We start from the raw sequence: 16,025 nt of genomic DNA on the forward strand, positions 1-16,025 counted from the left end.
TTGAATGAAACGCGGTTGATAGCAGCTCAACAACATTAGTTTACCCCGGACTCGTCAGTTTTTTACAACTGTGGTTAAAGTCAACGTTTGAAAGGTAATGTAATTTTACACTTAAACAAATAAAATGTCCTTTGTAGAGTCTGTGAAAACTAACTTGAGCTAGCATAACTAACGTTAGCGAACGACTGAGGTAACGTTCTCAAGTCTACAAGTATACGCCTTTGCTGTTATCATTACTAGCAACATGGTGTGTGAACATTTAGTGGTATTTCGTGATTTAAGACAGGTTTCGGTAGTTATAAGCGCGTATGAATGTGCTAATAAGCATTTTTGTTTTGTCAACTGCCTGAACCTGACAGGTCATTTAACGTCAGTAAGTTAGCGTCTTAGCTAACTTGTTATCGTTAACCAGAATTCTCTGTGGATAGTGGATTAAAGGACAGACACACAATTTTTTTCAAGTCTATCTTAAAATGAAATGTATTTAAAATGTACCTTTTGCTGTTAAAATAGATGCGATCTATTCTCCTTCAGTGTAAGTGAAAGGTGTCAAAATCTACAGCACTCATACTGTGTTGGGCATTAGGAGGATTGGACAGTCTGATTTAGTGACATCAACAGGATATCTTTCAAAGTTAGTATTGACTGATGAAGTCTTGTCTTTGGCTGAGCTGTGGATTGTGTTTTGCAGAGGAGAAGAACTGGATTTTGTACTTAAACACTAAATTTGAAATTGAATTTTAAGTCTTAGGTGTCAGTATAAGCAGGATGAATGACTGAAGCTTAGAAAACCCTTCTCATCGATACCCAAGTGTTGTTTAATCAGCCAAGAAATTTACAAAACACTTTTTAAAACAGTATGAAATCTTTTGTCTTTTCTTACAGCTGTGCAGGTAGTTTCAGAGAACTTCAGAATAATGTCCTCCAGGAAGTCAAGTTCCAGTGGGGAAGACCTGGTGAGACTTTAGCTCTCTTTCATGCCCAATATACAGTGTTAAATGATTACTGAGCAAGCGAGCTAACCATGATTCAACTTTTGTTGATGCTAGTCCCTCAGTAGATCTGGAGAGCGTACCCCTCTGAGAAGCCTGGACAATGAATCTCTGCACATATCAACTCCATCAAGGTTCAAATCAAAATCACAGCTCAGTACTGCTGCTGGGAAAAAGACAATAGTAAGTGTTAACTAACATTTGGAAACGCTTTCATTGTTTTTAACACATTTGCAACTTTTTGTTGACCGCTCATTCTTATCAACAGGACGACATTCCTCTCAGTGGCCCAGATCCCCACTTGCAGTCTCCTCCATCCAGCGGAGTGACACAAACCAGTCCTTCCATCGCTGATATGACAACTGCTCAGACTGCTTGTGGACTTGGAGATGTAACATTTAAATCCTTCATCTGTGCTGGTGGTGAGGTTGAGATTTCAGGCTCATCATTGTGTGCAGAAGAGAGCTTTATTTTGCCAAAAGACCAGGCTACGTATAACAATGAAAACGAAGATTCAATTGTGTCTCACAGTATGGTCGTGCAGTCATGCAGTGAACATATAGAACATCCCTATCACAATCCTGAGATAAAAGAGTCTTACTCTGTTGATATCAACACAACAGGTCACTGTGAAGTTCCCAACACTACACTAACCTCTCGAGACCTGGATGATAAAATAGTCACACAAGATTCAAGAGATTTTCTGAATCACTGCAGTGGAGAGAAATGTGTGACTTGGAAATCCTTCATTGGCGATATGGGTGAGGTAGAAGTTTCAGATGCCACCAGACTACAAGATGAAACCATTCCTCTACCCAAGACAGAGTTTTGTGAACCTTTACAAGACAACACTGTAAATTCAGCAGACTTCTCTGTCGACTATGGACAGCAGTGTCAGGTTGAACATGCTGATCATCCGTACTATAACAATGAAAAACCAGTTGCTCCTGTCATCAACACTGCCTCTGAAATACCAAGTTCTGAAAAGCCTTCTCATGGACTGACTGATGTCACCTTCAAGTCATTTAACTGCACTGGAGGAGAGATTGAAATTTCAGAAGGTACCAAATTTGCAGATGAGACTGTTCCACTACCAGCCAACCACACTGTAACCAGCAGCGAGTCATACTGTTATGGTGAGGATCCAAGCCAGTTAGCTGGAGACTATGATTTGCAAAACTGCAGAGAGCATTTAGATCACCTGTACTGTGATGTTCAAAATTATTCTTCACCTCCACGTGGCAACCTTTCGACAACACAGGAACCATTGCTATGCAGCATAGATGCTGCAGAAGTAAAACAGATGAGCTTAGTGGTAGCTGGTAACCGGACTGCCAAACGAAAGAGTGTTAAATTCAGCTCTTTCATCACAACTGATGGTCAGATTGAAAAATCAGATGATGTCCAGTTGTCCGAGAAGACCTCCCCACTACCCGAAGACCAGGTCGTGGATCACAGCAGTGTATTTACTTCTGTTACACAGCATCACATTCAAGATGACTACAAACAACCTAACAGCCACTTGGAAAATGATGAAGGTGTGGTAGATACTGGCCCACCAGCTATTAGTGGATCTCCTCCAACTAACACATCTTTAAAAGCTTTGGATAACGGAACTGTTAAATGTCAACGACAAGAACTGTCAAAGTATACAATTCAACTTGAGGAAGATGCTTTGCCTTCAGTAGTTCATAGAACTGAGATTTCTGACTGCAGTCACCTTGTATCTACGGCAGAGAGTCCTGCACCCATTGAAGCACAGCAGCATTTGGAACATGTCTCTCAATCGTACTCCAAAAGGGGACCCTCTGAATCCAGTGAGACAAAAGACAGTGCCCTTGGTTCATCTGGAAATGGACCTGCTCTTTGTAACTCTGCAGAAAAACCTCCTGCAGAGAATCTCGCTGATGTTTTGAAAGCCTTGTCAGAGTGTCCGTCAGCTGCCTCAGCTTTGGGAATCCTCACTCCTGTTGTCAGGAGAGCCTCTCAGTATTTATTAAAGGATCATGGGGCTCCTGCTCAATACCAGTTTTTGGCTGATGATTCTGCTCTTGAGGGTGAGAAAAGCTTCTTGGCTCCTGTTAACATCAACCCTGCTGGGTTATGGGCAGAACACTTGGACAGTCCCATACCTCGTCCTCTGTTTAACTCTACTGCACTGGGCTACAAGCCCCCGCCAGACCCAGTCACTGAGCTGGCTGAGGACTTGGCAGAGAAGCTCTGTGCAGCGCCTCAGTCTAAGGTTGAGAAGCCAGTCCTGGATGTCCCATTGATTCCAGATGGTCCACTTCAGCAGCAGCTTCGGCAGATGGCCGAATTCCTTCTCTTGGCATCAGGAAAGATGGGCCCGGCTGGTGTCTCTGCGTCTGCTCCTGCTCCTACTGCCTTCATGGCACCATCAGCTGGAGCTCCTCTTGCAGAATCCCACAGTATCTGTGTGGGAACCACTCCTGTGAAACTGGTGGACCATAGCCTCAATACATCTGGCCTTTTTGAGAGAAAGAGGGAATTCACTGTGGTCGATTCCTGCACTGTGACTGACCCTCTGTTGTGGAAGTGAGTGTTTTCTCTATGTTATTACGTTAATTAAAGCTAGGTTGCCCCTGACGTTTTGTGATTATGGACACAACTTATTTGGCTTTGCGATTTCTATATCTGCCATTCAGCATTCTTTCTGTTTATGTGGTCTCAGTTTACCTCCAGGCAGCTTACAGGGTCTTCCCAGGCTGGAGCTGGAACAGAGGTTAAATACCAGCATGATAATGGTTGAGGCCCTGGTGCAGCAGCTGGCAGCAGCCAGGGCACAAGTATGTCCACCTGCAGGCCCTGCTCCCTCAGACCTCAGGGAGAAACTAGTGCAGACAGACCATACCGAACTTAGTCAGGTAAGGACACAAACTATCAGTGGCATGTTTGTATATTAAATTCTCTCACTTTGATGATGCCATCAAATTGTTTTATCCTAGCGTTCCACTGATTTTACTTTTCATAGAGCCCATCATATTTGTTTTCAGCAGTTATTTGTTTTGTATCTCATACAGACTACAATGTACAGAGACCTATATATGGAAGCTCTGAGCAGGATTGGTGAACTGGAGCGAGATGGAAGTTCTCTACAGAACCTTATGCAGTGTATGCAAGACATGAGGATCACCATGGTGAGACACAAACAGTCACATAACCCATGGTCCATGTTGTTTCATCTTTGTAGATAGAATGCTCTGGATTTTATGATTTAACTCCATTTCATGCAGGATGAAAATGGAGAGACATGATATTGTTCTGTGATAACAGGGAAGTGTGTGTATTTGTCCCTACAGACTTCTTTAAGTAGCGACACAGATGCTGCCCTCTCTAGCATGAAAGAAATGGGTGACGTTGTCAGAGAGGATCATCAAAGCCTTGTTTCACATGTAAGTAAACATCTTTACTGTCTTTCTCACATGACACCAACGGAATGCATGTCTCTACAGTTATGTATCTGGTATCACGTTATGCACTAACTGTTGTGTATTCTTCTTCTGTTGTTTAGTACGGGCACATGAAGTCTCTATTTGAGAAGTCAAAGGAGACACAGACAAGAATGATCCAGAAGGTCAAAGAAGCTCTTCACCAAAGAAATGACATGAGGATTCAGATGGAAGAGGCCTTCACAGCCAAGGAGGCAGTAAGCACTAGTCATTTAATCGTTGCGTGGGCTCAGTGGTTCAATGTATGAGCAGTGGTATGCTAGTTTTACTTGTAATAATTCAGGGGACTATCCAAAGTGCCTTCCAAAGTTATTTCCAGGTATGTGGTGTTATCTAATATTTTTAGACCATTTTTACTTTAAGAATGTGTGTCTGGTTGTCTCCTTCCAGGCCTTCAGTGCAATGGATCAGCTGAGGACACACTGTGCCACAGAAATTTCTGCTTTAGAGAAGAGTGTGGGGTGTCAGCAAGAACTGTTGGCTGCACTAAACCAGACCTATCCAGAACAGGTACAGAAAACAGGCAAAAACAAAAAGCTAAATAGCAAATTATTAGGCTTCACATTCAGTGTGTCTAATTTCTGCTTTTTGCTTTCTACTAATGCAGGTTGCATTAAATAAGACCTACAGTGAAACACTGGCGTCAGCTTCTGATCTTTTGTCCCAAACCATGGATGAACAGTCCAGCTTAATGAAGGAAGTATGTTCAATATATATGTTCTTATATAGACTGTAGGCATGTAACAGAACCGTTATAGCGTATGTTGGGATAGAAGTAATGACAACAAAGCCAATAGTGTTTTGTTACACACGTTTAAATTGCAGTTCAACCTCTGTAACATTAAGCCACAAGCAGTAACTACATACTGTCATATTAGAATGGTGACAGCATTTACAGCTTTGTTTTTAAATCTGATAATGCTCATAATGCTGATGCTTTCACATGGTCATCTTTTCATAGCTCTTCACAGTCAGGAGCCTAATACAAAAAACTGCTCCCATGCTGCTGAAGCTGAATGAGAAGGCAGCTGCTGCTCTGAGGGAGAGGGATGAGCATATTTCTGCAAGAGACCAAGCCATTGAAGAGCGAGAGCAGGTCAGATGTCCATATTTTAACTTGAACATTTACTGCCTTGCACCTCTTTTCTACTCGCCTCATAAAAATTCAGATTTTGCTCATCATTTCAACAAACTTGCACTCAACAGATTGAAGAAGAATTAAATGAAGTGCATGTGAATCTCCAAACTGCCAGAGAACAGATTGGTGATTTAAATCTGCAAGTGACAATTCTGACATCAGGTAAAAACTGACGTTTATCTTCCTTTGGTTATTTCATCCCCTCTTTTTAAAAAAAAAAGATTTTACTTTTTATTAGCCTATAAATTTGCCAACTTAAAATATTTTCGTTTTTACATTAACCTCAGAGATGGGTGTGCTGCGACAGAAACTGACAGAAAAAGAGGAGGAGACGGGTCAGCTAGAGAGGAAAGTGACAGAGCTGTCTGCTACAGTTTCCTCCTCGTTGGCCTCCTACACTTTCTTGGAACAGGCCCTTGCTGCCGAGTCTACAAAGTATGACACCCCCCCCCCCCCAATTTTCATCAAGAGGAACTTAGAAAGGCAAACACATTCAAATGCAGCAAAGTATGTGCTTTAAAACTTACTGGTATTTCACAGGTTGCAGCAGTCATGGAAAGACATACAACAAACCAATGAGAGAGCAAATGAGTAAGTAGTGACGATCTCTAGTCAACTTAAGTCATTTCCACATGCCGTCATATGTTGTAGAAAAAACATCAACTAACGCTGCAGTGTGTGTTATTGTCTTTGACTGTGTCCAGGTTGGCGGCATCACTGGATCAGTCGGAGGAGCGAGTGTGTGAGTTGAGTCAGGCTCTGGCTCAGAGTGAGGAGCAGCTCAGTCAGCTGCAGATTCTCTCACAGTCTCAGAGTTTGCAGATCCAGCAGCTCCAGGATGTTTGTACACAACTCAACGGCGTGCGGGAAATGAATGAGGTTAGCTCAGAGATTGTATATAAGTTGGATTGTTTGCTTGGAAAATGTGTGTGACTAAGACCCTCTTACTTTTTCTTTATGCGACTTTTCATGTAAATTGTTCACTGTCATATAATCTAAGGAATCAAGACCAGAATCCAAAGAAATATCTTTGTAAAGTAAAAGTCTTAGATCCAGCTTTTGTGCCTAACAGTACAATTTTTGCATAACATAAGTCATCTGGTAACAAGTCCCCCTGTAGTCTAATTCTCTCTGATGATGCATTCAGCTATAAAAGCTCTTTGAATATTTTGTAATATGTAAACAGATTGCCGATCGTGAGTTGTTGTTGTTGTTATTGTTGTAGAAAGGCTCATTCAGTCATCGTAGCAATAGTTTATGACTTTTGTCTTATGATTGATTTCATGTTTCTCTTGTCTACGTGTGGTTCAGTTCTTGCAGGTGGAGAATGAGTTGGCGAGGGAGCAGGTGGCTGAAAGTGAGCGTTTGCTGAGAGCAAACATGCAGGGGCTTCGGGAGAGGAACATCGAGTGTGAGGACCTCAAAGGAGAACTTTGTCAACTTCAGTAAGTTTAAATCTTTTTTTTTTTATTTTGTCTGATTTGTTGCTTTTGTTATTTGCTCACCACGTTCTTCACAGTATGTATTGTACTTTACCCAGTGTGCTGGATGCCTGTACAATATTAGTGGAAACAGTTTAGTATTTTGTGCGAGCGATTAGAAGGAAATGTGAAGCCAAAGATATTAAGTCATATCTCTGAACTGGCTTTTTAAAAGTATAATTTCATCAATATAAACATGTCTCTGTGCATACCAAGTCCTTGAAAAAAATCTCTTGCTAATCTTATTACAAATTGTTCTAAAATTGTTCAGCATTTTGCCTATTTGCTGAATGATAACTTAACTGTTTGTGTATGTGTGATGCAGGCTGGAGAACAGGAATTTGCAGGAGAAGCTGGAAACCACAAGGACCAAAGCCAGTGAAACCGAGCTGGAGCTTGGAGAGAAGATGGCTCAGGCTGTCACTGAAATCACATTGCTGCATCATACACTTCGAGGACTGACCAACGAGCTGCACGCTGCTCTCAGTGACCAGGTAACACAGCAACACAAACCACAACAGAACAACTTACCCAGAGTTCATCAGTTTTGTTCCAGAAACTGTTCATGTGCTTAGTCTTGCATATAGTAGATATGTACAAAGAGACACCCATTTTTCTAGTAAAATGAAAAATGTGTAACTAGTGGTAGTTAAGGACCAATAACAATATTCCTTCACTCGTCGCAGTTGTCATTCAGTTATGACAAATGTGTACATTCAGTGTACCTGTGCTTTTAAACCTCATATTTTACAACACTGAAACTGCTTTGAGGCAACACTGCTGGGAATTAGCTTGTAAGAGAGAATTGGGTTTATGTCTTATGTTTCAGAAACCAGAACCACAGAAGGATAAAGAGTCACAACCAGTCCATAATATGGAGCGCTGTCACTCCTCCAGCTCCTTTGTCAACAGCATCATGGTGGCTTTAACTGCTGAGAAGGAGGAAGATGTTAAAACAGACACATCTGCTGGATCAGGTATCGTTGCTTACCCCACGTGTCATGAGTAGAGCTGATCTAAAAATAGGATTTATTATGGTGTAATGTAATTATGTTGTTTACTGTGACAGGTGTTTCATTTAAATGGCTTAAATATACTGTATGTTTAGCATGTGTCCCCTTTATGAAATAGAGGCAGTAATATATGCTTAGTGGTCCTAATCCTACAAAGAACTCTGTGTTCTTTAGGTAGGAGGCGACCATGACGTGTTCTCATGCTCCAGTAATTGTTGTTGTTCCTATTCTTGTCCTTTTTCTGTTATCTGCTCATGTCATTATCACATTTTTCCCTTGGATAATAAGCACTCTTCATTTTCTGGCTGTCATCTAAAATTTACAACAAAAAATTGTTCACTGTGTTTTAAATTAACACATGACTCACAAGAGTAATTTGAGGCAGTTGCTGATCTGCACAGCCACCAACGGAGTAGAGCTGCAATTAAGTAAAACTGAACATTGTGCACCGACCATGGACAAATATAATGACAAATTCAAACTCATCTGATAGAGGATTAAATGTCATCGAATGACTTTGAACAGTTGGAAATCTAAGCTGTCTCTTTAGACCCTTCAGACATACCTGCGCCACAGTGTGAAACTTTGTTCAGCACGACAAGCGCCTTCACCCGCATTGCAGCCATCACCCCGAAAAAGAATTTGAATGCAATAGAGTCTGAACCAGAAGCAGAGCAACAGAACAGTGTGGCAGAGCTGCTCGCGGACCTGGGCAGCACTGTTACCGAGCTCGTCAGCACCCTGAAGTTGGTGCAACAGCGCAAAGACGCTCAGCTGGAGGAGCTGCACACCACCATGTAAGTGATATTAAAATTCTCTGTTTGGCGAAAACATAAAGATGGCCTTTTTCACGTGTGAAGCTACTTTGAGATTATGAATAATACATTTATATATTCATTAGATGGATTATGAATTTAATAATAATCATTAATGAGCAGATTTTTTTGAGTTATTAAAAAAGGCCCAGAACAAGTTTCTAAACACGAAAACACAGATTATAGTAATGAAATATGGAGAAAAGGAGCAAGTTCTCATTTTTGAAAAGCTGGAATTGGCACGTTTGTCATGTTGAGCTTAATACATGACTATCTGCTAATCAGCAGAAATGAATCGGCGAAAATTTTTATAGTCAAATATTCAAATATCAACTAACTTTTTCAACACCTGCTAAATAGTTTTGGTGATGTTAAAATAGTTTACTGCTGCTATTTTACCAGGAAAACAAATGTGAAAGAGGACTTAGGAATACAAACGCTGACCTAAAATAGGACCTGCATCTGAGTTTGATTTTGGTATCTATGGACAAATTTGTGTATAACAGAATGTATGTTTTTTTTGTTGTTTGTTTGTTTTTAAATACAAGTTTTCTTGTGATTAGAAGAAATGAGTGATTCTGCATTCTCTCCAAATTGTCTCCAGATTTTTCACATTTGGTTGATTGGAGTCATTTTTACAAAAGAAAAGTATTTTGTTGCAAAAATGTAAAATTCAAGACAATACATGTCCTTCAACAATCTCTAATGTGCTGTTCCAGCTGTGGCCTGCAGGTGGAGCAGCAGGCTGCAAACATCAGACATGAGGCTGAAGTGTTCGATCTGAAGCATCAACTTGGCCGTCTCAATAGCCTGGTTGAGAGGGGAAACCAGGCTCTGCAGCAGAAAGCGCAGGTAAAGGACTGCTTGTACTAGACATCGATTGCTACAGAAGGCTGCTGACTGATGGAAATGATTTGTTCAAGCAGAGAAAAACACTGACAAGTTTATTTAAACATGTTTCCTTTTTTAAAGGATGAGAAAACTGTGACAAAGTTGATAGCAGAGGTGCAAGAGGCCCAGGAAATCCTAAACAAACACAAGACTGAAAACAATGTAAGCCTCCAAAGAACTGTTTTGAAAACTCATTGTATTTTTCTGGTGGAGAAGCGTTGCCTAAATTTTCTCTAAATATTGGTCCATTTTTAAGGATTTACGAAAGGATGTGGTTGAGCTTCGTCGCGCTCTCCAGCAATCGAGGGTGGAGACTCAGTTCCTGCGGGAGGAGATGAGGAAAGGTGGTGGCCAATCAGCTACACCAGCACATTTCATGGAAGAGAAGATCCAGTTATTGAAAGAGGTATAATTGGGCATTAATGTTATGTGCATTAAATAAACAAAATAGTGTGAATCTTTCATGTGTTCTCATAGTTTTCAGCCTGTTTTTGATAAAGCATGTTTCATGAGCGTTTTTTCAGATATCTGTTGAATTTAATTTATAGGTGGAAAGACTGAAGGCAAGTCTTCAGGAAGTGGAGCAGACCAGAGTTAAACTCCTTGAAAGAGCAAAGAGACACGTAAGTACCGACTACGTACTAGCAGATTCCTCTATTGTGGTAGAGAAACATAAAAAGCTTCATCTCAGAACTGTCTTATATTCATGTTGTTGTAACATCTCTCACAGCAAATCATCCATCAGACCAACCAGCAGAAAAGTGAAAATGAGCTTCAGATATTAAACAACATGATCAATAAAGTCAGGGAGGTGAGAGACACGGTCTGTTTTTCATCTTTGGTATCCTGTCTGTAGCATGTCTGGATATTTGCGGTAACAAATGTTTTAATTTTCTCCACACAGACGTTGCTGTCTTTGCCGGAGGTTGTGAAGAATTGTGACCAGCTCCAGCAGCTCGTTGAATACATTGGCTGACGTGTTTTGTTATTGTCACTCGTGTTCGTTGTATTTATGTTTTGTTTTAGCTCTTCATGGCTGTAAGTGTACTGATTTTTAGTAACATTAAAGTAATTTTTAAGTCTTATGAGTCTGTCTTTATTTGTTGTACTTTTACATTTTAAAAGTAAAGAATGACACAATTAAAAAGGATGTTTTTTAAAAAATATATCTGCCCTCATGGAAACTAAAAAACAGCAGCTGTACACTGAATATATTGATGCTCTAAGCTAGACTGAGATAACAACACATGATTCAAAGCGTTAAGTTACACTGAAGGTTTTTTTTTTTCTGTCACATCATGATAAAACTAAACCAGGTTTTTAAAGGTTTCATGTTTGCCTAATGTTGATTCTGTGCTAGATATAATTTATGAATTCAATGAAATTATTAAGGTGTTCATTAGTGTTTGTGTAGCTATTAAAAAATAACTTTTTTTTTCTTTTCTTTTTTTTTTTTTAAATACTCCGTGGGTGTTTTCTTTCCTCACTACATTTAATTATTCAGTAAAAGTTTGGAAAAGTGCATTCATGGTATTTCACTTCTTCAAACTTTAGCTTAATATACTACGCAGTAAATTTTTGTTTTCATGTGCTGTTAATGCCAATGTAGACCACAGAAAAGAGATACGCACTGAGTAAGTGCACTGTGGGGAAATAAACGATCGAAAATCAGTCGAAAGTTTTCCTGCTTGTAGACTTTAAACCAAGCTGCTGCTTCTTCTCAATCAAATCTCACTCAATTGTAAGACAGTTCTGTACGTATTAAAAACTAATTGTCCTTCAGAAAACCCTTTAACTCGCCATCTGCTGATTATTGTCATTCTTATTTAATCCTCATATTTTTATATTGAGTGTGCCTCAAGAAAAACTAAGACCATTTCAAAAGAAGAAAAATACCATCATGTCGTATATCTTTTCTTTTTTGATAGAAAAGTCGTGTCTTCATGAAGTGACTCTGCACGAGCCTCATCTTGTCAGACATGCAGACTTAGTGTGGCAGAGGTTCCTGGTGTTGTGTTGTTTTAACTTCATGGGATGAACTATCGAGTTACAAGTCAATTCATTTTCGTGATTAGTGGATTCATGTGTAAGTGCTGTGCTGATGTCTGGACATGATAATTGGGGCCGGTCACAGTCGCTGCTAATACTGCGGCTCCAGACAACACTTCAGACCAGCCGAGCTGAAACGACGTAAAAAGCAACACAAGGACAAAAGAAGAGGAAGAAGAAATGTTGGAGCAAATGTTTTTTTTTTTTTATATCCCCGGTGGCATTATGTCTGAATGTTTTGGCTGTTATATTACCATTGATTTATAGCTTCTACAAATGTATCTGATGTGTGACACCTGGCTGCAAATCAAATTCCCTTCTGGGAACAATAAAACATAACAATTATAGGGTAATATTTTGGCACGACAGCTTAAACTGTAATAGCAATTCATTCATCAATAATTTAAATAGTTTATTCTTGAAGAATAAAAGTGCTATATCATGCTGTTTATTTCCAAAAAAAAAAGGGCAAAACTAAAAATGCATTTTCATTTGGCAACAAAATACATGCAGATGCACTAAAGCTGATGTTCTTCATCAAGCCACTTATTGCAAAGCCTATGACCATGAAGCACAATAATTTATACAAACATTTCAAATCTGTCATTTAAACTCTAATGCAAATATTTTACTGGGACATTCAAGTCATGACACGATAAAAAGGAAAAACAACCACACACAAAATGAGACGTATTATACACTCTTGAGCTCTTACTGAGAAGAGGCCTTGACGTTTAAACTAAACTTATATGTCTAAAAGTAGGTTACCATCAATATGGAAAATGTTTTTTAGAATTAATATGGAAAATCACAGTTGTGTCAACAGAGGTCAGCCTGTTAAGTTTTGTCCTGAATAAAAGTTATGAACAAAGAAAAGCAATCACGTTTGTGCGCAGAAATGTCTGGCTCACTTAGTGCCGTCTTAAGTGTCTGATTTTCTTTTAACTGAAGCTTAGATGGCAGAAACAAACCGGTCCATGTTCCCTGGGTATGTGGGGTGTCTCAGGTATCCCCCAGTGTTGGCGATGGGACCCGCAGCGCTGTTATACTGGGAGAACGAGCCCAGCTGCACTGGGGAGACTCTGCCGTAATGGTCCATCGTGTCGGCAGGCCCGTGAGCTGAGGCGTGGAGCCGTCCTCCCGCTGCATAGCCCTGGGTGTGACTCTGTCCATACGAGCCCTGGTGTGGGTGGTGGTGCGGATGGCTGTTCGGCCCAGAGTAGGTGAACCCTGGATGTGAAGAGGAGCGGGATGGAACAGGTCCCCCGCATGGTTGGCTCTGGAAGCCCGGAGGTCCCAGGCTGCAGGGGCTGGATCCATTGGAAAGGCCCTCGGGACTGAAGCTCCGGTTGGACTGCTGTAAGCCCTCCGGCCCTTGACCTGACAGCATGCTGGCTGGACTCGGGTGTCCTATGATGTTGTTGATGCTGAACATGCGGGTCTGACCGTGTCCGAACCCAGGAGGTGATGAAGAGGGGTAGTAGGCAGAGGGCAGCTGCTGCCCGTAGGCCGGACTGACTGTCATGTTGGGGTAGACTGAGTTGGTGTATGCGGCAGATCTGGTGATCTGGACAGGTGAGAACACTGGCGCCTCGTGCACATATGAGGTGTAGGTGCTCAAGTCACAGCGCTTGAACCTCTTCCTGCGCCTCAGAAAGCTGCCACTCTCAAACATGTCCTCTGCGTTTGGGTCCAGTGCCCAGTAGTTGCCCTTTCCTGGCCGTCCAGGCTCTCTAGGGATCTTGATAAAACAGTCATTGAGAGTCAAGTTGTGGCGAATGGAGTTTTGCCATTTCTTTGAATTGTCTCTGTAGAAGGGGAAGCGCTCTGTGATGAATTTGTAGATGCCCCCCAGTGTCAGTTTGCGGTCCGGGGAGTTGGCAATAGCCATGGAAATGAGTGCGATGTAGCTGTACGGCGGTTTCCCCCTCTGGAGGGGTCTCTTCCTCCTCCGACCTCGGGGCTGCTCCTCAGTCTGTGGTGGAGGATTGGAGGCAGGCAAGGTGCTGTCTGCTGGAGACTCTTTCTCCACTTTGACCACTGGCATTGTTGTGGACAGTTAAAAAAAAAAAACTCCCTTAAAAAGACAGATTACACAGTGAACTTGCTGCAAAAGCTGCACAGTGTGAGTACTTCCACAGCTTTGAGGAAGTTCCCTATGTTGGTGGAAACAAATTAGATCCTTGACAAATCAAAACAAGAGCTCTGGCCAACATGCAATCCTGCTTAGAAAGCTCACATTTGTTTTTAACAACTCACTGTCTCTGAGTCCAAATCCAGCAGGTCTTTAAAATGCAGTAGAAGTAAATCTGCTTCTCTGAGAAAACGTCCGTCAGTAAATGCGGCGCTCGTTCAGCTTTACTCCTGTAGTTTGTTGTCAGGTTAAGTTGAAGAGTTGAGGTGTGAGAACGCCATTTGTGGTGTTTAAGGTGTGTGTGAGAATGAGTCACTCAGCGTTACCTGTAGAGTGTATTACCGCCGCAGAACAGCTCGAGGGCCACACCCCCCTGAGCATCACATGCTCTTAACATACCTCAGCTTTATAAGGGTCTATTGTTCATGTTTGACAAAGTCTGCATACCTTCAGGTGGATATTTCGATTTCAGGAGTGTTTTTAAAAAAATACAAAATAAATAGCTGTTATGCAGTTACATTTATCTTGGAGCAAAAAAAAAAAATCTGCTCTCAAAATCATTTCTTGTTAGACTTTAAAAAGTTTCAACTGATGTTGATCAAAAACTAAACACTGACTTTTCAAAGGTGACTTTTTTAAAAACTATATATATTTACTTGCTGACTATCAGATTAATTCTTTTCCGGAACTTTATTTAGTTTAAGTCACCAGAACTGTCCAGACAGACATTGTTTCCTCTTAATATTCAAATCCCCTTTTTAAGCTGACCTCAGTTTATTTTAAAAAATCCAAAATGGTCCATGTTGTTTTGACGTTTAACACTAAAACACCTCTTTAGTGGTAACTTAACCTATGAGTTGTTTTTCTATCTTGCTTCCTTGTTTGTTTTGTGGCAGTGGTTGGACAGGCCAGCTGTGTTAAGAGATGTAAATGTTTTCCAGACAAAGGCCCTCCTGTGATTTCAGCATGCAAAATATAAGCCATCATCATAAAGCCTGGACGCAACCCGAGAGACAGGAATAACCAACTCTCGGCATAGGCATTTTTCATTGAAACTGGTTTTGTGAATTGGTGGTAATACTTACTGGGCATACAGTCAAATGTCATGACATATTTTTCTCTCTCTATGAGTGTGTTTCTGCACACACTTTGGGATTTAAATGACCGATCCCGCTCTTAGATGGTCTCAGCTGTGAAATATCTGCTTTTAATCTGACTCTATTACATTTCACTGTCACTAAGAACAGAGGCAATGCTGATACTGCGAGCAGCTCAGGCGGTATGAAGTCCGGGGACTCCTCAGGGTTGGGGTTCACCATTTTAATCTCTTAAACAAACAGAGAGGGAACCACGGCAGCACACTCCCACCCCTCAACACCAAGCCTGGGTTAAAACTGCAGGCATGTGTCAGAGCCGCAGCGTGGAGGGAGAGTGTGGGTTTGCTAAGACAAACAGCCCGATGAAAGGTTTAGTCCTGTGGGGAGGATGCGTGTGTCCTGGGCTGCAGCACCCTGTTACATACTGGGCTGGGTGCAGTATGTGATGAGACGAGGAGCTCTTTTAGGTTAACATGAGACCTGAAGGTACTTACAGGCGATTCAACTTTGCTGCTTTGCTTGCTTTTCAAGACGGTGCATCTAAAAACTTGCTAAAAACAGAATGTTAAAAGAGAGATTAAAAAAGTGCATAATAAAAAAAAAAAACATTGGAAGTGTAATATTACATTTGTTAAGAAGTGACTTTAGTTTTATAATGTTTATGTATTTAGTGAAAATATCCAGGTGTCATCGAGGTATCTGTGATTGTCTGTGTTAGTGTTTAGGCTAGTCTTCAATTTCCTTTAAAATTATTTTTTGATTATTATTATTTCTAAATATGTGACTAGTTAGTGAAACCTTTACCTGGAAGTTACGGGTGCTGAATTGCTCAATAATTGATGCAATGTCCTTTATGATAGTAAGAATAAGTTGCTATTTCTTACACAAAAGACAAAGTTATTTCATTTTTCTTCAGTATACACAGTAAAACCTTTATGATATGTC

At 40.9% G+C, this 16,025-nt stretch overlaps 2 protein-coding genes across 2 annotated transcripts; one reads left to right on the forward strand and one right to left on the reverse strand.

Annotated features, from left to right (window-relative positions):
• On the forward strand, positions 1 to 10,885 carry spag5 (sperm associated antigen 5). Its single transcript, XM_008305450.1, has 25 exons — positions 1 to 94; positions 886 to 956; positions 1,050 to 1,175; positions 1,261 to 3,548; positions 3,685 to 3,877; positions 4,034 to 4,150; positions 4,313 to 4,405; positions 4,525 to 4,659; positions 4,853 to 4,972; positions 5,070 to 5,162; positions 5,424 to 5,558; positions 5,669 to 5,762; positions 5,888 to 6,035; positions 6,141 to 6,191; positions 6,305 to 6,479; positions 6,912 to 7,045; positions 7,407 to 7,575; positions 7,911 to 8,058; positions 8,645 to 8,891; positions 9,629 to 9,761; positions 9,882 to 9,962; positions 10,057 to 10,206; positions 10,349 to 10,423; positions 10,531 to 10,611; positions 10,705 to 10,885. Exons 2-25 carry the CDS (start codon positions 918 to 920, stop codon positions 10,774 to 10,776), a joined length of 5,097 nt encoding a protein of 1,698 aa, XP_008303672.1. The 5' UTR covers positions 1 to 94; positions 886 to 917; the 3' UTR covers positions 10,777 to 10,885.
• A 1,477-nt stretch (positions 10,886 to 12,362) lies between these two features.
• foxe1 (forkhead box E1) lies at positions 12,363 to 14,162 on the reverse strand. Its single transcript, XM_008305451.1, has one exon. The coding sequence runs from the start codon at positions 13,894 to 13,896 to the stop codon at positions 12,802 to 12,804; it is 1,095 nt and encodes a 364-aa protein (XP_008303673.1). The 5' UTR covers positions 13,897 to 14,162; the 3' UTR covers positions 12,363 to 12,801.
• Positions 14,163 to 16,025: the final 1,863 nt, after the last annotated feature.

The sequence above is a fragment of the Stegastes partitus genome, unplaced genomic scaffold, assembly GCF_000690725.1.
Source record: "Stegastes partitus isolate 25-593 unplaced genomic scaffold, Stegastes_partitus-1.0.2 Scaffold2512, whole genome shotgun sequence".
NCBI classification, from domain to species: Eukaryota; Metazoa; Chordata; class Actinopteri; family Pomacentridae; genus Stegastes; species Stegastes partitus.